Here is a 23884-nt window from a genome sequence, read left to right as displayed (position 1 = left end):
CCGTCGTCGACGCTGCCCTCAGCTCTATTCCTCGCTCTGCCTCCGAGGGCAGGCGGAAGGACATTCCCTGGTGGAATGCAGACTGTGCTCAGGCTGTCCACTGTAAGCGTGCAGCTTGGAAGAAACCGAAAAAAAAAACTAGTGGAGCATCTGGAGTGAAAGAACTTTGTAACACAAAAGCAGCATGGGTTCAGGAAAAGCAAATCATGCCTCACAGGATTAACTGAATTCTTTGAACAAATAACACAAATCAGGCAAGATAGAGAGGGCCAGGCAGACTGAATATTTTTGGATTGCCAGATAGCCTTTGACACAGTACCACATATGAGACAAGTACACAAGCTGGAGATGCAGGCTACAGTGAAAGGGAAGGTACTCCATTGGATAAGGGAGTACCTAAGCAACAGAAGACAGCGAGTCACTGTGAAGGGGGGAGGTCTTAGATTGGAGAGGTGTCACCAGTGGAGTTCCGCAGGGTTCAGTTCTTGGACCTATACTGTTTCCGATATATGTAAATGATATCCCAGATGGTTCAGAATCGTTCCTCTCATTGTTTGCTGATGATGCAAAGATTATGATGAGGATTATGACAGAGGAAGATAGTATGAGGCTACAAGATGGCCTAGTCAAACTGAATGAATGGTCCAACAAATGGCTACTAAAGTTCAACCCAAGTAAATGTAAGGTAATGTAACTAGGCAGTGGAAACAGGAGACCAGACGCAAGATATCGAATGGGAGAAGTCCTTCATGAAACGGACAGCGAGAAAGATCTAAGAGTTGATATCACACCAAACCTATCTCCTGAAGCCTACATAAAAAGAATAACATTGGGGGCGTATGCAAGGCTGGCTAACATCAGAGTTGCCTTCAGTAACCTGTGTAAGGAATCATTCAGAACCTTGTATACCCCATATGCAAGACCAATCCTGGAGTATGCGGCCCCATCACGGAGCCCGTATCAAGTCAAGGACAAGACAGCTTGAAAAAGTTCAGAGGTATGCCACTAGGTTAGGCCCAGAAATAAGAGGCATGAGTTACGAGGAAAGGCTGCGAGAAATGCACCTCGCGACTCTGGAAGACAGAAGAGTAAGGAAAGACGTGATTACTGCCTACAAAATTCTCAGAGGAATTGACAAGATAGATAAGGATAATCTGTTTAACACTGGTGGTACGGGAACAAGGGGGGCACAGGTGGAAACTGAGTACCCAAATGAGCCACAAGGACGTTAGAAAGAACTTTTTCAGTGTCAGAGTAGTTAACACGTGGAATGCATTAGGCAGTGATGTGGTGGAGGCTGACTCCATACACAGTTTCAAATGTTGATATGATAGAGCCCAGTAGGCTCAGGAATCTGTACACCAGTTGATTGACAGTTGAGAGGCGGGACCAAAGAGCCAGAGCTCAACCCCCACCGCAAGCACAACTAAGTGAATACAATTAGGTGAGTAGGGCAGTGGCGTGAAAGACTGTGTCCCACTAGTGGCTGTAATTAAGTTATTTCACATCGATAAATATCTAGCACACTGGGGAACAATGGCTAGGCCACTATTCTCCACCCATGTAGCGTTAGGCTCATGGATGGTGATGCATGGGAATTGATAACTGAAGATTATCCCGGGCTGTCTATTGCACTCCGCATGGAACACGTGTGGAGTTACACTTTTTGTCTCTCAGTATCACTCGTATTTCGTTAACTTTGATCCCAAACGATACCGGATTCAGTAGACGGACGCACGGGATGAAATTGGGATGTCGAGGTAAACTTTAGGTCGCGTTTAGACGGGTTTTCCTAGTTTCTGGCCGAGAGCTAATGAATTCACGTCTTATTTATTTATTTATGCATATACAAGAATTGGGATTGTGAGGATACATAATATGGTAATTACAATCTTGTAAAGCCACTAGTACGCGCAGCGTTTCGGGCAGAATGAGTGAAGGTGAAGTGATGAGTTCTGAATGCTGGGAACACCGAGAGGCGGCCTAGGCCAGCGGCATCGCACACAGTTTTCATTGGCATTCGAAATGGCCCAATCAGAGACCAGGTACCAAGGTCTCCTCCAACCAGGGCCTTCCCTTGGGTGACGCGGTACCTCGTGACGTCACTGGAGGGGGCCTGTGTTTACGCGATCTTTGGACAGATCCTGACCTGCCAACCACAGGCACTCCCACTACCATTTCACTCTAGAACTGGATATTTGCATCCTTAAAGTTTATGCTGTAATTTATATTTCACTTGCTGTATCTTCCTTGCTGTAAACGCCACAATGGCCATCGTGGTTTTAAGAGACAGCTGATGACATACACTGTCTCCAGATACCCGTAGTCATCCTCATAAAGGGGATGACCACGGGCTAATACTTGGGGTGATAAATTATGTAGAAGCATGTAGTCCACCTCACGTCTTACCACCTCCTTCTTGCGGGGATTGAGTCTGTAGGGATGCTGCTTTATCAGTTTACCGCCCACCTCAAGGATAACGCCGTGCTTCAAGACACGTCAGACACGGAACATTTCTGATAATAGACTTATATTGCGTTATTAACTCAATTAAGGATCTTTGTTGCTCTTCAAGCACGTGAGTTAACTTAGAAGGCAAATTCAGTCGTGTTACAAACCTGACTCCATCGTCGGAGCATGGAGCAGCAACATACAAAGTCGAGAGAAACCCACCTAATATGACACTTTGCTTTCCTTCAGTAGGCACTTCCTTGGGTAATGTGCTCTTCAAAATCAGAGATTGGGCTGCTCCACTATCTCTCAGAATTACTACTGACCTGCTATACTGGTCATTCGATACATACCCTTTCGAAGTATAGGGTAAACAATCCTGGTTTCTCTCTCCTATTTGTTCACAGGGAATGGGTTTCAACTGGTAGTGTCACATAACTCACCAGCATAACTTCCCTATGCGGGTCGTTACCTGCCCTGCTCTTACACTTACCAGACACGTGTTCTTTCTTCCCGCACGTCAAACACACTTTGTCTCTCCTTGAGCTTGTTCGTCTCAGACTACCTGAGGTGAAGTTTTCTCTTCACGGCACCATGGGGAATGGTTCACTCCTCCTGCTTGAGTTGGTCTTGGAAACATATCTTGTAGAGGGCCTATGAGTTAAAATACATTCTTCAGCCATGGTGACCGCAGCACCCAATGTCTCTTCTTGCTGTGTCTCCAAGTGCGTTTTCAGACCATCTGATAGACACTACTTGAAATCTTCCAACGGGATAAGTTGTTCCAGCTGTTCCTTAGTCTCAACCTTCCAAAACGCACACCAATCGTAAAATAACTGTTCCTTAATGCAAGCCAATCTCTTAAAAGTGTGCTCTGCTGTTTTGTTAAGGTTACGTAACTTCTGTCTATATACTTCAAGCACCAACTGACAAGCCATCACCGCCACCTTCTTGATAGCGTCGTAACAACTAGACTGACTTACGGACAGTGTGGAGTACGCTGTTTGGGCCTTCCCAGTTAGCAGTGATTGAATCATAATAGCCTGATTGTCCATAGGCCAGTCCAATGAGGCAGCTATTTTCTCGGAGGCAGCAAAGAACTTTCTTTCTTTCTTTCTTTCTCTCCTGTCTTTCTCTTCTGTTTCTCCCCCTGTCATGAAAGCTATGTTCTTTTCTTCTTTTTCTCCTTTTCTTCTCTTTCTCGCTCTTTTTCGTCTCTCTCTACTTCTATAGTTTCCCTTCGATTTCACGATTTATTTCTAATTCTCGCATTTTCACTGTCAATAGGCACACATTAGGTTCACCTGTGTCACTCGCACCATCACTTCCCAGGTCTTCCTTTTTAGTGGAGTCCATATCACTCGCTACTTTGCTACAGACTAGACTTTCCTGTTTGTCTTCTGGTTTCAAAGGCCTATTCATTTATGATAGGATCTTGTTCTCTTACTTTTAGTTCAAGGTAGGCCCTTATCAACACTAGTTTTGGTTTCCTTTAAAACTTCAATTTGGAGAGGCAGTTCTCGTTGTTTATGAACGCCTGAACAACGTCTAGTGTATCAATAGTAGTTTTCTCCACCATTGCTTACGCTCTTAACACTGCACGTAAACACAAAAAAGGAATCTGTACAAGATTCATTTTGTCAATGCAATGGGAAATATTGAATTGCAATCGTAACATATTTAGTATAGCATGAGTTGCTATTACGTGCAACAGATGGCGCAGTTAAGAAAAAAGCATGTTTTTACCTTTAACAGGTGTGGCATCTATATAATAGGCATATAAAAACACACCCATATTCGAATGGAACGTTGTGTCACAATTTCAAGGCAATCGATAAAGAACTTTCGGAGATTGCAGTGTGTGTTGCTCTTTTGTCCAAATTATGGCGCTGCTTTTTAAAAAAACATATTTTACCTTTCACAGGTGAAGCATGTATATAGTAGGTATATAAAAACACGCGCCTATTGGAATGCAACGTTGTCAAAATTTTAAAGCAATGGGTAAAGAGGTTTCGTAGATTTCCCTCGCATGAAAAAAAGCTTCATAAAAGCTTTTTTTTTCCCTGTCTTAGACAAGACATCTATATAGTAGGGGGGTACCACCTCTGGTGCAATTATAGGGACCCACAGCCTCAGAGAAGGGAACACAGAGCATTCAGGGAAAAACTTGCCATTTAACTCTGAATACGTAAGAGTGTTCGCTTCTCCTACCACCTCCCTTTTTTTATGATGTACACTTTATTATGCAAGGTTATACAGTTACATATTTGATTTTTTCAAAAAATTAACATTAAGAGGACACACAAAAAAGTTCGCTTCCTAGAGGCTGTAGATTTCCTCGAACTCCTCCGACGCCGGGCAGGAACCGAGGATGCAGCGAGCATTCCCCCTCTGGATTGCGACACTGAGGCGCTGAAAGAGAAAACTTGCTGCTCTAGGGTCTCTTGTGGTGTCAATGAGCTTGGAACCAAGATCCTTAAGAAACCTTCTTGCACTCTCTCCCCATGGGCCTAGGGTCTCAGACCCTATTGGAACGAAGTTGTACCGATGATCTAATTGCCTGTACTTGGCTGACTTGTCTCTTTTTCTGTGTGTCGCCGCGGCTCCTGCTGTGCCGGCAGAGAGGTTGATGTATGTGGTTGCCAGGGTGGATACACAAGTATAGTCCCATGCCAACTGTCTGCCACCCTTCCACGGTCACAGTGTGATTCCGTCTGGTCGGCCGGCAAAGCTAACAGAGTCACGGTTCAGTAGGTTGCGGGCCTCTCTCTCCGCTGGACACTGAGCAGAGGCAAGGCTTCTTTTAATGATGTCATTGACTTCGTCGTGTCTAGTGTGCCAACCACCAGATTTTCCACAGTGCAGGCCATGCAATCCATATTCGTCAGCATCTGCCTCGCCGCAAATACACCTATGAACAGTGTGGATAGGGGCAGCAAGACGGAGAGCGACTGCAATACGGAACTCCTGCGGATCAAGACGTGTGCCTGTCACAGACATAGGGACTGCCAAAAGGAAGTCCCCTGCATGGGGAGCCTGCACAGCTGTGAGGCGTGCACGATCACTGGGGGTTGTTGCTGCCTCCAGCAAAGCTGTGGCTTCTTTGTCTACAATGGGACTGTCCCAACTGGATTGTTTCTTGGCTTTCGGCATGGCTGGTCTGAGTGCTGGGTCTGCCATGGCACCCCATTTCGTGTCGCATTCCGTGTAGTGGGGGTCCTGTATCCCCGCTACATCACTCAGGGTCAGGTAGAATTTCCTTAACCAGGTCATCTGATGCTGAGGAGGAAGACAGGAAGGCTGGGACAGCAATTTGGGTAGCCGTGCGGACACCCAAGCCACCGAGCCTGACAGGAAGAGTGGCTCGTTTCCACTGGCATTCGTTGAGGGAGAGGTTAACAACTTTTTCCAGCATGGTCTTCAGTAAGAGGTCATACTCTTCAAGCTTTCGGCTGTCGTAAGATGGGGCGCACCTCAGAAAGTAGGTTAGCCTCGGAAGGGATAGGCATTTAGTGAGGAGATAAAAAGCATCGTGGGCATCGATGTCACCTATTCTGTCGTCCATCCTCCTAAGGTCTGCGATTTTCTTGTCAAGGATCTCCTCAATGGCGTTAGACCCGATTGGGGCTCCAAGGAGGATGCTGTTCTCGGCCCTAATGACATGGGCTCAGGCAAGGCAGACCTTATTCTAGCTACGATGTCTGGGTTGGAAGAGACTACTTCACACTTGGAAGGGTTCAGGACAAGACCCAGGCTTACTTCTTGCTCCCTTATTTTCCTGATATCTGCCAAGAGATGGTCTACGGTGCCAGCTATAGTGCCATCATCCAAAAACCAGATGTTGAACTCGCTGGACAAGCTTTCGGTGATTTATTTTAAGACCAAGCAGAAAAGAAGGGGAGCAAGAGGATCACCTTGCTGAACACCTTCACATGATCTGATTTCATGTTCACCAAAGAGCAGTTTTGACTCACCACTGTAGCACGATAGTATGAACGGGTAGAGGGGCCGGAAATGGCGATGTACGGCACAAAGTACTGCATCTCTTCTGACCATTTTGAAGGCATTCGTAAAGTCCAGTTTGAGCAGGGCCTTTTCATGAGAAATGTTGGTGATGTATGCTCGTGCTGCATGGGCAGCCGCTTCACAGCCTTGGGGGATTCCAAATCCTAGCTGGATTGGTATCAGCAATAGCAGCAATTTCTATATAGTATGTATATAAAAACTCGCTCGCAGCGAATGGAACGTTGTGTGAAAATTTTAAAGCAAACGGTGAAGATCTTTTGGAGATTTGTGATTTTGAACAAGCGAATATTTACATTTTTATTTATAAAGATTGTGTGATATTTCATTGGAATTGAGCTATTTTGTTTACCATATCATTCATTTCGTAGGCATATTTTTTTTATTTCGTTTTTTTTAACTGTTTTTCTTATGATCAAATCCACAAGGGCCATGAAAAGGATTCGAACCTGCGCCAAAGAGCATCCCTTAATCGACGCTGCCTTAATCGACTAATCGACTGGTCCCAGCATCTGGGATGCTCTTGGGCGCGGGTTCGAATCCGTGACGCAACCTGTCCTCTTAAAAAGAACGTCGTTTTTGGCCGTTTGCCCGTACGGCCGAATATGGAGGTAATTTGAAAATGAAAAAAAAATAAAATATATTTGGGATTTTTTTTTCAACAATAGTAAGTTAAGGGTCCTCTGATAGGTTAAATGGGCAGGAAATTCTCATAAAGTTTCAAAACGTTATGAAAAACGTTAATGGAAAGAATCCTCTTCTAAGCTTGCCGAGTAAGCCGGACGACTCAAACAGAAGACGGAGCAGTACGTCACTTTTGTGAGTCGATTTCATTTCAAATTACGTCCAAATTTGGCCATAGCGCGCATACGAGCGAAAAGTGACGTTATTTTTAAGAGGACGGTTTGCATCATGGTCCTTGTGGATTTGTTCATCCCATCCCTGCCCGTGTGTGGCAGTGCACAATAGAAAGTTGTTTTCACATATCCATACATTAAAATATTGATTGAAACCATGATATATATGTGCTTCAGCCTACAGTTTAGACCTATTGTCTTATGTATGACCCTCTGTCCTGGATGACAGTGAATAGCAGCATTATCCTCACTTTAATAAGACTTTATCAAAATCCTCAGATTAGGCAAAATTGTAATTAATTTTGTCAATAAAGATATTATGAATAAGTTCATTTGATACATCACGCCATTATGATTTCTGTGTGTTTTTCCTATATTTCAGTGATGGGAACATCTTTTTGATGTGAAGTGCCTCGCAGATGTCAAGCCGCCTGCTATCGCTGTATGCCCACCGAATGAAATGAAATCATCGATAGATACTGCGATAGCAGGCGGCTTGACATCTGCGAGGCACTACACATCAAGAAGTCAACACCAGCAACCAACAGCCAATTAATGCACAACTATATTCTGCCCACTTCAAGACTCCGCACCAATATAGAAGCATCAAGAAATATGGACCAATAGGCCCCTTGCAGTTACTTCCATTCTTATGTTCTCATATATCCAATTAATACCCATTGTTCTGCGTTCTGTCTTGTGTTTGTCAAAACTTTGTTCACCTCATCCAAAACTGTTGCAACATATCACCTCACCCAAGTGCGAGTATATAAGACGGATAAGCTGTTAAGTGTTAGCATAAGTAGAACTCTGTTTAGTGTTTTAAGGTTACAGTTGTGGGTGTAAACTAAAGTTTTTGAAAATGTAATAAGTTATTATGAAACGTATTCAAGCGTCGCGTCAGACTAAAAATAAAAAAGAATTTTGGAGAATTGATTTTTCAGTTACCATCGACAGTAAAATGAAACATAAAAAATATTGAGAAAATTCGTGTTAGAATTATTAATCTTACTTTTTCAGTCATATTTAACAACATATATATATATATATATATATATATATATATATATATATATATATATATATATATATATATATATATATGTCATACCTAGTAGCCAGAACGCACCTCTCGGCCTACTATGCAAGGCCCGATTTGCCTAATAAGCCAAGTTTTCCTGAATTAATATATTTTCTCAAATTTTTTTATAAAACGATAAAGCTACCCATTTCATTATGTATGAGGTCAAGTTTTTTTTATTGGAGTTAAAATTAACGTAGATGTATGACCGAACCTAACCAACCCTACCTAACCTAACCTAACCTATCTTTATAGGTTTGGTTAGGTTTGGTAGCCGAAAAAGTTAGGTTAGGTTAGGTAGTCGGAAAACAATTAATTCATGAAAACTTGGCTTATTAGGCAAATCGGGCCTTTCATAGTAGGCTGAGAAGTGCGTTCTGGCTACTAGGTACGACATTATATATATATATATTATATATATATATATATATAACTGAAAACTCACACCCCAGAAGTGACTCGAACCCATACTCCCAAAAGCAACGCAACTGGTATGTACAAGACGCCTTAATCCACTTGACCATCACGACCGGACATAATGAGGTGATAGCCGAGGCTATATGAACCACCCCACCGCCGGCACTCGGATAGTTATCTTGGGCATAGCATTTTACCAAATCACCTCATTCTTTGGGGCACACGTGAGGAACACAAATGCGAACAAGCCTGAATGGTCCCCAGGACATATGCAACTGAAAACTCACACCCCAGAAGTGACTCGAACCCATACTCCCAGAAGCAACGCAACTGGTATGTACAAGACGCTATCGGCTATCACCTCATTATGTCCGGTCGTGATGGTCAAGTGGATTAAGGCGTCTTGTACATACCAGTTGCGTTGCTTTTGGGAGTATGGGTTCGAGTCACTTCTGGGGTGTGAGTTTTCAGTTGCATATGTCCTGGGGACCATTCAGGCTTGTTCGCATATATATATATATATATATATATATATATATATATATATATATATATATATATATATTTGTATATTATGCAGGGTTATACATTTACATAGTTTATTTACAGAAAATGAACATTAAAAGGAAATAAGGGGAAGTTTGTTTCCTAGAGGGTGTAGATTTCTTGGAACTCTTCAGACGCGAGGCAGGAACCGAGGATGCGGCGGGCATTTCCCCTCTGGATCGCGACACTGAGGCGCTGGAGGAGAAAACTTGCCACTCTAGGGTATCATGTAAAGTCAATGAGCCTGGAACCAAGAACCTTAAAAAATCTTCTTGCAAAATCTCGCTCAATGGACTAGGGTCTCTGCTCCTATTGTAACGAAATTGAACCATTGATCTAATTCCCTGTACTTCGTAGACTTGTGTCATTCTCTGAGGCTTCTGCTTGGCTGGCAGAGAGGTTGATGTATGTTGTTGCCAGGAGGGGGGGGGGGTGGGGATACTCAAGTATAATTCCACGCCATCTGTCTGCCATCCTTCAAAGGGTGCAATGTGATTCCGTCTGGTCGGCCAGCAAAGCTAGCAGAGTTAGGGTTCAATAGGTTGTGGGGCTCCCTCACCGCTGGACACTGGTGTTACGGCCACAATGGGTTGCAACCGGGTTCTTTGCTGGTGGAACTATAGTTCTGGTATCCGGCCCCCAGTTAGTAGTGGCTTTCAAGGAGTGAGCTCGGTAATGCAAGTAAAATACAAATGGGGAGGTGCATTGAATACGACACTTCATCAATTATTAATATATTCATATATAAACACTTTCCCATCACCTTATATATAATCCTAAAGGAAGTATTACTACACTTAATATGTACACAAGTGTCTCTCTCATAGGACACTAAACACTCCTCGATGCTCAATCGATGCAGTCATGTCAGCTACCGTGTTTCCTCAACACGGTACCGTCCTCAACCAGTACTGGGAAACACCAACGAGTCTACCCTGGCCACGGGCCAGCCTATACACAGTCTCACTAGGTGCTCCTTGTGAACGCCCACAATCACTCTCCAGCGTGGTGCTGGCAGAGAACATCAGCCTCGCGCTGCTGGGCCTCTTCACGAACAAATACAAGGGTAGCGAACCCCCCCTGGCAGGAGCTTCTTGCAACTCGCTGGTTACACTCCTCTGTAGCACCTTAACTGTCAGTCGTCTCTTCCATTAGCGAGTCCCGGGTACGACGAATTCCGTCACTGCCACTTCACAGGCAGACAGTAGAACACTTCACAGTTCTTCTCCGGCGTCGGCTCACTGTTTCTGTAAAGCAGAATAGAGTAGAGAGACATTGGCTGCCCTGGGTAGACTGACAGTCCTCGTACCACAGCAGCCCTACGTCGACTCTGTGGATACAGACACGTCATCAGTACACTGGTCAGTACATGGGACACTAGGAAACATCACTTACGTACTCTGACATAAACATACAACTCCTCCTATAATAGATGGCGCTGATTTTCTAGGCGCCACCTCACCAGAGGTCAGCACCAGCTACCTCTCGAGCTGACTAGGACAGGAATCTAGCTCTTCTTGCTGGTATAATCCTGCCACCCCTAGATGGCATCGTCCATGTTGTGGGGGCTTCGGGAGCGGACTTGCAGATGGCATTGACGTCGCTGCTCCATGCTCCGACGATGGAATCGGGTTCGTAACAACTGGGCAAAGGCAAGGCTCCTCCTAATTATGTCATTGACTTCGTCGTGTCTAGAGCGCCAACCGACTGATTTTCCTCAGTGCAGGCAATGCAATCCATAATCGTCTGCATCTCCCTCGAAGCAAATACACTTATGAACAGTGTGGATAGGGGTAGCATGGCGGAGAGCAACTGCAATATGGAGGCTGCTGCGGATCAAGCTATGTGCCGGTCGCAGACATGGGACTGCCTTTAAGAAGTCAAGTGTGTAGGGAGCCTGCACAGCTTTGAGACGTGCACTATATACATATACATATATATTGATATTTGAAGCACACATTTATGGTAATAGTGATACTGTAACAGTAAGCATAGATACATAATTTTGGCGGTATGAATAATTCATAGTGCATTTGATTGTACTATGTTAACATATAAATTAAATGCAGTAATCTTCCCTGCTGTAGCTGGAGATGCTGATGACATACTTTTGACAGTAATATGTGACAAATTGTTTCAGGTTCTTTGTTATCCACACATGAGAGAACGAGGAAGAGGAATTGAAATTACAGCTAGAAATACCAGGTAAGATATTTCATATTGTTCAGTTTATCATTAGGGGTTTAATATTGTTTTGTTTATCATTAGAGATTAGTATTGTTAAGTTTAACATTAGAGTTTAATATTGTTTTGTTAATCATTGGAGATCAGGATTGTTCAGTTTAGCATTAGAGTTTAAAATTGTTCTGAGCATTCTTCTGAAGCTTCGACATCATTTGGAGAGTCCCTGGGAACATTATCACAACATCTAATGATGGAAGCCAAGTGAGGTACTCTTCCAGATTTATAAACGGAAACTCCTTGGCTCTTATTCAGAGCCTTACACACATTAGAAAGGATGCGTGTTACATCCAAAAAAATTGTCTTTTAATACAATTACACATATTTGGTCTTTCATTCTCCTTCGTTAAAAAACTACGACATTGTAGTAAGTTTCTCCGTGTAATATAATTTTATGAAATATTTTGTTAATATAAACTTAAGGTTAGATTTAAATTAATGCATTGAAAATAAAGTAAAGTATATTTATAAGGATCACAGGGAATAAAGATGCAGCCAATGTGATTTTAAATGAAATTTTAATTATGGTATAATTTTGGGAAAGCAGGAATAAAAACGGGAATTAAATAATGGGGATTACGAGAAAAACAATTAATATAGAAAGGTTATCATATGAGGATGGGTCTTTTCTTAGAAAATGAGGGACTGGATCTATGACTTAAAAATATTAAATGCTAGTAATGATTTATGTGAGAACGGAAGAAAGTGATGGGAAAATACCATCACAGAAAAGTTATAGCGAAATTAAATTGCAGCCAAAATATTCCAAAGTTAGAAAAAAATGCCATATGCAGTAGAGAGTAGGAGCACATGACTGACAAAAGTTATAAACTGAATCCTTGACCAATGGAAGTGAAGAATAGCTCATCCACACCAGTTTTTGGAAATATTGAAAGCAAACTGATTTTTCGAACTTTAGAATATGGGAAAAAGATAAATTTATCAGAGTTCAGAATATATGAGGAACAAATAAAAAAAAATATTATGCATGATGTTGAAGGTACTGAGAGAAGGAGTTTAGTAGAATATCTTGTTAGAGTTTCTGAAACTGTGATTATGACGTGAAAAGGTAAATGTGAGACAACAGGAACGTTCAAGTGGTGATTTAAGCTTCAGTGTGGCCTAAACTATTGCGACATAATTGTGATATTATAATCGCCTAAAATACTGTCTTAACATTTCTGCCAACCAGTCAAGACGGCTTACCTGTCACTACCGGTCACTAAGGTCTTATGCGAGTTCCTTCTTGATACTCAGGAACAGTAATGACATGCACAGTCATCAAGGGTAGCGACCTGTCAACTGACAGTCAACAAGGGTAGCGACCTGTCAACTGACAGTCAACAAGGGTAGCGACCTGTCAACTGACAGTCATCAAGGGTAGCGACCTGTCAACTGACAGTCAACAAGGGTAGCGACCTGTCAACTGACAGTCAACAAGGGTAGCGACCTGTCAACTGACAGTCAACAAGGGTAGCGACCTGTCAACTGACAGTCATCAAGGGTAGCGACCTGTCAACTGACAGTCAACAAGGGTAGCGACCTGTCAACTGACAGTCAACAAGGGTAGCGACCTGTCAACTGACAGTCATCAAGGGTAGCGACCTGTCAACTGACAGTCATCAAGGGTAGCGACCTGTCAACTGACAGTCATCAAGGGTAGCGACCTGTCAACTGACAGTCAACAAGGGTAGCGACCTGTCAACTGACAGTCAACAAGGGTAGCGACCTGTCAACTGACAGTCAACAAGGGTAGCGACCTGTCAACTGACAGTCAACAAGGGTAGCGACCTGTCAACTGACAGTCATCAAGGGTAGCGACCTGTCAACTGACAGTCAACAAGGGTAGTGACCTGTCAACTGACAGTCAACAAGGGTAGCGACCTGTCAACTGACAGTCAACAAGGGTAGCGACCTGTCAACTGACAGTCAACAAGGGTAGCGACCTGTCAACTGACAGTCATCAAGGGTAGTGACCTGTCAACTGACAGTCAACAAGGGTAGCGACCTGTCAACTGACAGTCAACAAGGGTAGCGACCTGTCAACTGACAGTCAACAAGGGTAGCGACCTGTCAACTGACAGTCAACAAGGGTAGCGACCTGTCAACTGACAGTCAACAAGGGTAGCGACCTGTCAACTGACAGTCATCAAGGGTAGCGACCTGTCAACTGACAGTCAACAAGGGTAGTGACCTGTCAACTGACAGTCAACAAGGGTAGCGACCTGTCAACTGACAGTCAACAAGGGTAGCGACCTGTCAACTGACAGTCATCAAGGGTAGCGACCTGTCAACTGACAGTCAACAAGGGTAGGGACCTATCAACTGACAGTCATCAAGGGAAGTGATCTGTCAACTGACAGTCATCAAGGGTAGTGACCTGTCAACTGACAGTCATCAAGGGTAGTGACCTGTCAACTGACAGTCATCAAGGGTAGTGACCTGTCAACTGACAGTCATCAAGGGCAGGGACCTGTTGTCACGGGGGTGGGCTGGGCTCTGCTAGCAATCGATATTAAGCCAAAGACTTACAGGGAAATGTTTAAGGAAAGCAAATTGAGTTCTTATATAACTTACTATTACCTATAGGAGAAATAACCTAATTCAAACCATGTTTTCTGAGAGGAAAAAAGTTTTTTTTTTTTGCCCCATGATACTGGAAATTAACATCATAGTTTTACACAAGCCTCATATGAGAGCGAAGTCAATTCTCAGAAGTACCTACAACACATTGCCAATTTTATATAAATTCTAAACTTATAACCAAGCATATCCCAGTGACCACTTGGTCAACCAGGCTATTGCTTGCTCTAGCATCACTGGGCTGATCTGGCATGCTCATTGTAAGACTTGGCATATCCCCACCAGTTGGACATACTACATCGGGGACGATAAAATTGGTATTATGAGTGTGGCGGATGAGTACAAGTACTTAGGAATACTTATCGGGGCCGGAGGCAGACGCATATCCTATGGTTCCCTGTTTGAGGACGGTCTGACTAACATCACTAACGCCCCCCTCAAACCACAACAGAGGTTATACCTACTTAAACAAGACCTAATCCTGAAGCTTGTTTTCGGACGCGTGTTTATGGCGGATTTAGCGAGGCTTGACAGGCAGTTGCGGCACGCCATTCATGGCTGGTTGTGACTGCCTCACGATACCCCTAATGCCTTCTTTCATACCGACGTAAAGAACGGTGGACTAGGAATTCCCGACTTTACTACATCATTCCGCCTACAAAAGAACAAGCGGCTCGGGACGTTGGTAGAGTCGGAGGATCCGGTGATAGTGGCTATGGCTCTTCTACCCGCATTTCAAGCACGAATGCGTCGATGGGTAGACCTGACCACGGCCGCCGGAACCCCCTTTAACAGAACGGCTGAGCGCTCTAGAAGTTGGAAAGCAAAACTGTATAGGATGGTTGATGGTGTCGGCCTTGCGTCTACTTGTGAGGTTCCTTCCTGCCATAAGTGGGTCTCATCCGGTACCCGTCAGCTAAGCGGATGAGATTTTGCTTATGCCTTCCAGATTAGGGTAAACGCTGTAGCCACTCCGTCTAGAACAGCTAGGGGTAGACCCGAGGCTTCTGGTCTCTGCAAGGCTTGCCCGAGACCAGGAACCCTGGGCCATATATCCCAGGCATGCTATAAGACGCACGGAGCTCAGGTGAAACGTCATGCCAATATCACTCGGTTCATAGCTGGTCGCCTGCGGCAGAGAGGTTTCGAGGTGGAACGTGAGGTTCATATACCGGATGGAAGGGCCTTCTGCAAGCCCAGCATCATCGCTTGCAAAGGTGACGAGGCCTTCATATTGGACACCCAAGTCTCTGCTGATAACTTCCCTCTCTCCCGTCCACATCAGAGCAAGTGCGACAAATACGGCACCCAGAGATCCTTCAAAAGGTCAGGGAATATACCGGGAAGCACACAGCATCCGCCTCATCGATAATCCTTAATTTGAGAGGAGCATGATACAAGGAGAGTGCACACGGACTTCAGGATATGGAACACACCAAGAGCGACTTTGAGACTTGCTCTATGAAAGCCCTAACCTGGACATATTCCATCTACAGAATATGGTCAAATCCACATCAAGGGGGCATACATGACAACCCTCCCGCTCTGGGGCCTTGCTAGGAGCTTTCGCTTTGAATTGTTTTTCATGTATGCTGCTGTCAAGTCACCAATACTGCCGGTTAGGCAGCTTGTTGTTTTGCCCTCAGCTTTAATTCTTTTTTAATGGCATACTGTGCACCTCTCCCTTTGTGTGTTGTCTTATATAAGAAAACAAAATACTAAATAATTTTCCATTTTACGTGTTATTATTATCATCAAACTGTTATTATTACACTACGAATCGTGTAGGTTGAGATTGACATCTGCCATTTATATGTATTTTAGTTTGTGTTGACAGGGAAATATGTGTGCTTAGGGGGTGCCTTCTCACCATGCCCAGTGTCTGGGGGGGATCGGTGCTCTGAAGCTATTTAAAACCCTATAGCCCCCTGAAATGGCAAGGGGCGTTTGGGGGACAAAATATCCATGATGAAAAAGCACTCAGCTCATACTGTTGCCTCTGGTTGTGCCGTATGGGATATCTAATTTACCGCCATGGTCACTTCATTAGACGAAAATAATTACACTGGGATTCCTGGCCGTTTGCTCGTTACTTATATGAATTTGGTGTTAATATGACATATGTAAGGACTTAGAACAGTGTAGTCAAGCTAATACTCTTCAGCTATTTATCCGCACATCTTCACATTTCTGTGTAATAGGAACGAATTTGTGTACTTCAGTGCCGGTCAAGCATAGACGCTTTAACCAATCAGAGAATCTTTGTTACGAAGGTATGGATACGCTAACCTTTTTTCAGGCCATAAAATGTCATTTGGGTAAGTCACGTTATGGTTACTCCGGTCGTCTCAAGCGGGTGACCTGACTGCTGGATTCTGATGCCCGAGGGAAAAGCTCACCAAAGTAGCTTCTGTTAAGAGATGATGGGCTAGTACTCATTCCAATAATAGAACTCCCAGCGTGATATATATCCATAGCTTTAGTCCACGTGCTTTACACTACGAACTTCGTGAATCCTGTGCACATATAACATTGTGTCAATGTAGGAAACTGAGAGAACACACTCCACATTACCTTTGAGATAAACTGAGAGGACACACTCCACATTACCTTTGAGATAAACTGAGAGAGCACGCTCTACATTACCTTTGAGATAAACTGAGAGAACACACTCTACATTACCTTTGAGATAAACTGAGAGAGCACGCTCTACATTACCTTTGAGATAAACTGAGAGAGCACGCTCTACATTACCTTTGAGATAAACTGAGAGAGCACGCTCTACATTACCTTTGAGATAAACTGAGAGAACACACTCTACATTACCTTTGAGATAAACTGAGAGAGCACGCTCTACATTACCTTTGAGATAAACTGAGAGAGCACGCTCTACATTACCTTTGAGATAAACTGAGAGAACACACTCTACATTACCTTTGAGATAAACTGAGAGAGCACGCTCTACATTACCTTTGAGATAAACTGAGAGAGCACGCTCTACATTACCTTTGAGATAAACTGAAAGAACACACATTACCTTTATTACCTTGCATTTAATCGTTAAGCTGTTATCGCGGGGGAGGATACTGCTTGACAATCTTTATGAGGGTGTCCAGCTGCTGGACACCTTTTTTGACCAGGAGAGTGGCTGTGTTGAATGCTTCAAGGTGGCCACTGCAAGATTCAGGGACTCTTAAAGCACTTCTAAGATCGTTGGATGCTTCACATTCCAGAAGATAGTGAAGTAATGGCTTTTCTGTGACAGTTTGGTGATGAGGAATGTTGTTGTTGTTTAAGATTCGCTACTCAGAACAATAAGTTCCAGTAGCACAGGCTATGGTGAGCCCGTAAGTGGAGGCTCTTTGGACCCATTATCTGTATCAGTGGCTGATACTAAAGATCTGGCGATGGATGGGGATCTTCATGATGGTTTTCAGCCTGGGGGGCTGGCTATACCAGTTATGGAGCTGGTGGGATTAGTGTGGACCTCTAGGTTTTCTGTTTTTTCTTTGCATGCGACTTTGGCTGAGCAGTGCTGTCTTTGGAGTTTGGTGACGTGGCCTCCATGAGGAAGTCTTGAACCGTGTAGGTGTCGTATATATGATGCGGCGGTGAAGCTCCTATTATGATTTCCTCGTCTGAGGAGTCCATAACCTCCGTAGTGGGCGTTTTTGTCTTTCACCTCGCAGCCTTGGGTAGGCTTAGGTGTCGTTGATTGGTGGTTGTAGCTATTTCAGGAGCGCTGGTGGTGCTGTTATCGTTTGTAGACAGCACGTCTGCTAGCGCGGCTGCTGAGATAGTGATGGTAGGAGTGTTGGGAGCTGGAGAGGGAATTACCTCTGTTTGTGTCTCCCGGGTCATGGGCGGTTCTGGAGTCGGTGCTAAAGTTGACTACCTGGTCGTCCTGGTGGTAGTCTCCGGAGTTGTGGAGGAGGCAGTGAGATTTACGCTAGTGGCTATGATGGGGGCCAGGCCATTGCCTATGTATAATGCGTTTAGTTCACTGACAAAGCGATGGTTGTCTGGTCCTGCTAGCCTTTCCGCAAGTCTAATAAGACCAGGGATAATGCCTGCACGTGATGCAGGGGGCTGTGAAGGAGCATGTGGGACCTTGGGTCCACAATGAGAAGGCTGTGTCGCCTGCTGAGAGGAGCCACATGTTGGTAAGACTGGAAAGTCTTCTGGTTGATTAGTAAGAGCTAAGCTGGTGGGTTGAACGCTTGGGGCTCTGGTCGAGGAGGTAGAAGGGTTGTTTCTCTTGGCTTCAACCTGGGCCTTGATGCTTTCCTGTCTGCGGGGGCAGCGGTAGGAAATTGCGGGGTGATTGCCCTCACAGAGCAAGCAGTGATGGACTGTTGCCTTGCATATGGAGTAGTGATGGTCCAGTGCGCACAGGCTGCACCTCTGGACAGGGTCCTGACACTTGTTGGTCGGGTGGGAGAGCTCGTAGCACTTAAAGCACTGTTGGATCTCATGGTATCGTTCCTTTTTTATTTGGTGGGGTGGTATTTTTAGGCCGAAGCAGTAGAATCCTTGTGTGGCAGCCTGGGTGGCCGCAGCTATGGTGGTGAACGTAATCTTCATTGATGTTTCGTCGGTGTTGCAGAACTCTAGGTTGAATACCGACAGGTTTGGATTTTCGTCCTCGATATTGTTTATGATATGATGTTGAGGTCGCTCAGCGATCCACTGGCTGGTCCTGCTGGTAAAAACAGTTCTTCCGGCCAGGAACTGACGTGGGAAGTGAGGATGTAGGTGGTGCTCTTTGCGAAGAATGGCATCGTTAGTGAGGAGTTTTTCTAGCTCTTCTTCACATGAAAAGAAGAGGACAATATCTTCACCTTCCTGATTAATGTCAGCGGGTTCGAGGCCAGTAACGTCCTTCAGGACCTTTAAAGTATTACTTCTCCCGATAGCATGACCGTCAAGTGGAGTCGCTCTGACCTTAAGACGTTTTGGTCGCATTGTGATCACACTGCTTCTTGTGATGTGTTGGCGGGAGATGTCTTCCCGTAGTCCGAGTGAAGATGAGGAATGTTGTTGTTGTTAGAGATTTAGCTACTCAGGACGAAGAGTCCATGTAGCACGGGCTATGGTGAGCCCGTAATTGAGTTTGGTTATACATGATAACTTTTTTCCTGTGATATTTGGGTCTAAGTTTAAAATAGAGGTGGGGGATTCCTCCTTTTTCCCTGCTTATTTATCGCTTCTGTTTTAGTGCACTGGTTTTAATCTTGTTTTATTAACATTATCTTGGTGGCGGATGTAGATGCAGAATGCTCACTAATGAGTCCCATTCCTCAACAGCTTTTCTAATCATTGTAGTCGCGGTGGAATGTGCATCTAATGCAGCTGCTGTCGTTGGATTAATGTTGAGTTTGATGCGCAGGGCTTCAGTAGCTTCACATTCTAGTAAGTAGTGTAATAGTGGCGCCTCTGCTTCAGTTTCACAGATGTGACACTCTTTAACTATTGGGTTCATTACCTCCCAGCAGCACTTGTAACCAAGTCTGAGTCTGTGTATGGCTACTGCAATGTCTCTGGATATCCTTTTGCCAGGCTTGAAGGAGGAGTAACCAGTGTCTTGTTCGTACCATATCGCAGTGGATCTTCCTTCCGCTACTTTGGCTCTGTGGCGACTTTTGATAGTTAAAAATATTTTCTTCTTGATTTGCTCCTTAATCTGTGAGAAACTTGGAGGTATTTGAACCTGTACAACAGGTAGAGCAGTGGCAGTTTTTCCTAGTGAGTCTGCCTTTTCATTACCCTCTATGCCAATATGACTTGGTGTCCAATTTAGGGTAATTGACAGCCCTCGATTATGGGCATCTTTTCCTATATGTTGAATTTCTGTGAGGAGTTGTATATTATCTCTGTGCTGACTGGATAACAATGCCTGGAGCGAAGATTTAGAGTCTGTATGAATGATGACATCATGTAAATTATTCTCAATTGTATAGTTTATTGCCTCCTTCAGGGCATATAATTCTGTTTGCAATGTTGAGCACCCACTATTCATGCTCCAGTAAGCTTCATGGTTGGTAGTGTAAACTGCTGCCACAGCAGAACCTCTTTCTTGATCAACTGATCCGTCTGTGAAGATGTGAGGCGTTGTGGGTCTAGAGATAGTTTCCATTTGTTGTTCTATTACTTCCTTGAGCCTCTACGGGTCACATGCTGATTTTTTAACTGGTAATCTTTCAATGATTATCTTTAGATTCGGTTCTTCCCATGGAGGAGGCTGTCGAAAGTGTTGATATGGTCTATCTTCCCCTTTGTTTTTAATGGTCCATTTCATGTCCATTTTCTCTAAAATCTTGACCACATTATCCATCCATGAGCCTGTTCTGTACTGTAGGTAATTCTGAAAGGATCTCTATATGCCATCCATGAGCCTGTTCTGTACTGTAGGTAATTCTGAAAGGATCTCTGTATGCTGTCTCTGATTGACAGCCTGGCGGTTGTTCCAGTAAGTTTTCCTATTATGGTGGTTATCCTTTGTTTCATCCTGTTTTCTAATGCTGGTAAATTGGTTTCCATTCTAAGGTTCTCTCTACGCGGCCATATAGGTGCTCCCAGCATTGTTCTCAGAGCACCATTTTGAGACACTTCCAGTTTCTCCCATTGGTTATCACTGAGGGATGTAAGAGCAGGAGCAGCATAGTCAATGAGTGACCTAACTGCTTGAATGTAGTACATTTTGAGTACTGGTAGAGATGCACCCTCTCTAAGACTGGTCAGAGAGCGCAAAACTGAGTTTCTGGCTTTCGGCGTTGCCGAAGATATTCAATTTCTTGAGTGAATTTCAACTGATTGTCTATTATGACTCCTAGGTATTGAAAAGAGGTAACCCACTCAATTTCTTGTCCTAGTACTACGATGGAGTACTACACATTATTTATTCGACCCGCGGATACACGGGGTTCACCTCACCTTCATCAGGGCTTTTGTAAACAAACGCCATTTAAAAAAAAATCGTGGGCCACATTCCCGGGTGTGAGGGCCTCAGTAGTGAGTGAGCCACCAAGGCTGGCGCATGCAGCATGAGCTCACAGCACTGCTGTTCAGCTTGTAACCCACAGCATCGCCGAAAAATGCCATAATATATATGTTCATGCTATTATTTAGCGATGATAATATTACAGAAGACCCCTGACTGTGATCAAAATGACCAGGATTCTGATAATAACAGGATTGTTTTGTTAATTAGGGCCGTAGTGGGAGGAGTAATCTTGGTAGGGAGGGATGTAGCGTTGTCTGCTGACTCTGTGTGACCACCTTTTACTGTCTGTACTCATTATAGCAGCTTAGTTGTTCGCAATGGGTGAACAAAACGTGCAGATACTTATATATAACGTCTATATATAGTGAATAAAAGCAAAAACAGTATGGTGGGAGGAGAATGGTGGCGAGTAAGGTGAGGTGAGGGAGGGAGCAAGTGACAGACTGAGGCGGGCTGCCACTGCCACTCAGTATGCCAACTTAGTGGTTAATTATGGTGAACACAGAAGTAGATACTTCTATATAACGTGTAAATATAGTATAATAACAGTAAAATGAGTGTGGGGAAGAAGCCATTTTGGTGAGGGAGGTGGTGACATCTGCATGATTTATCATGCTGGGTAGGGGTGGCCACTATGCTCTTTGGGCACTATACCGGACTAATTGAACGGTTATGGCGAACAAAACTTGTAAATACTTATATATAATGTGTGTATATAGGGTAATAACACCACAAACAGTATTGTTGGGGGAGAAATTTTATTGCGTCTGACCTTGAATGTGTGAGGGCGGTTGTCTAACAGCCGCCAGCTGATTGTGTAGCGACGTCTCTTAGTGCCTGTACTAACTATATCAGCTTTGTTGAACAGTTGTGGTGAACAAAACATGTAGATACTTATATATAACGTCTGTATATATTGAATAAAAGCAAAAACTGTATTGTGGGAGGAGAATGTGGGCAAGTCAGTGAGTTGAGGGAGGGAGTGGCAGCGAGTGGCTGGCTGGTGTGTGGCGGTCACTCCTCGTTGCTTTTTGACTCATAATAGCAACTTAGTGGTTCATTATGGTGAACAAAATATGCAGATACTTATATATAACCTGTGTATATAGTGTAATAACCGACAAAGTATTTGTTCACTGTTTGATGAACATAATAATTGAATCAACAATATGCTCACCATAATTTTGAGTTCAGCGATGATTCACACATATTATTATATAAATATATCACACTACACACTATTGAATATTACAGCAAAAAACACATATTACACATATTTATTACACATATTACACATATTACACATATTTATTACACATATTACACATATTACACAAAAACATATTACAGCAAAAATTACACACTATTACAGCAAAAAACGAAAAATAAATAAATCAGCGACATTGAAATAATTAGGTAATTATCTCTTTGTGGCCACTCCTGCCTGACAGCTGAGGCGGAGCAGAACGTCTGGCACGCATGATGAGTCAGCGACTGATTTTTTTTGCCAGACTTTCCCGCCCTATAACAGGCAAAATATGCCACTTACGATTTTTTTCCATGATCAGAGAACATAAATTAACAGGTTTAGTATAAAAATCTTTTTTTGTTATGCACCTGTGGGTGACAATGGCCAAATAGCCCTTAGCAACTATTAACTATGTCTATTAATAGCAAAAAGGACGTAGCAACTATGTCTATTAATCCTTCAGGACAAGGCAATACCCTATCAACTCCATACACATGTAGACTTGATATTATATTTAAGATTTGCTTGTTCATTATCACTGAGTACAAGCCATTTATCGGGTTGAAGTTCGAGGCGCACCCTAATGTCTACATTATCCAAAATGTATTCACTAACTGATGTGACATCCAACATTAGTTTAAAGCAAGGATTTACACCGCTTGTTTTCATATCAGCCATCCGCTGTTTCTCTCCAAACGAAGCATTAGTGAAATATCCAGGTTCAATTTTGCCAGGATCAACACGATTAAAAAACTGGTACAGCTTATCATGGCGCGTAGCCTTACACCCTTAAATCGTAGATAGTAACTTTACGTACAACCAAAATGAGAATTATGAGCTGGTTTCAACTACTGTTTTGTTTAAATACACAAATAGCCGATTTGAATAGTGTTTCCGACAATCCATTCACTAACGAAATGTTTTTAGTATCTCCTAAAAGCGTTATTCCTTCTTCTTCAGTTAGACCGATAGACAAATCCAAAGCAAGAGATGTTAAATCCACCAGCTGACCTTTCACACCTTTGTGATAAATTCCAGATAGGTGTCTGTAAACTTATTATTGACCCCAGAATTCACAGGACATCCACCGTTTGTCTGCTTGCAATTGTTGATTTTAGCAATCGGGGGGGGGGGGGGATACTTTAGGGAAAGCCTTACTAACAGCGGTGGTATAGTGTTCTAATGGGACCTGAAGGCCAAGAGCCTTATATCCAGCCATGTTCGTGCTTTAGATAACAACAGTCGAGTGAGAAGAATTTTATGACAACACATTATATTTAGCTTTAGTAAAACGTTGAATGTTTACTAATTTTTTTAGATTTTTGTTTTTTTGTTTCATTTTTCTGCACTCTTTCCCCTATCATTTGCTTCCCCATTCCTTTCAATGTTTCAACTCCGCGTTTCTTAAGAGACTCCCCTTCACTGTCTGGCTC

At 43.5% G+C, this 23884-nt stretch overlaps 1 protein-coding gene across 1 annotated transcript in view; it reads left to right on the top strand.

Moving 5' to 3' along the window:
- LOC123768783 (extended synaptotagmin-3) overlaps positions 1-23884 on the top strand; it is a 252127-nt gene that overhangs the window by 157195 nt on the left and 71048 nt on the right. The window contains exon 7 of the mRNA XM_069316476.1: positions 11516-11580. Coding sequence (XP_069172577.1) covers positions 11516-11580 — 65 coding nt within the window. The remainder of the gene's footprint in view (positions 1-11515; positions 11581-23884) is intronic.

The sequence above is a fragment of the Procambarus clarkii genome, chromosome 83 (assembly GCF_040958095.1).
Source record: "Procambarus clarkii isolate CNS0578487 chromosome 83, FALCON_Pclarkii_2.0, whole genome shotgun sequence".
Classification (NCBI taxonomy): Eukaryota; Metazoa; Arthropoda; class Malacostraca; order Decapoda; family Cambaridae; genus Procambarus; species Procambarus clarkii.
This window is presented reverse-complemented; position numbering and strand designations above follow the sequence as displayed.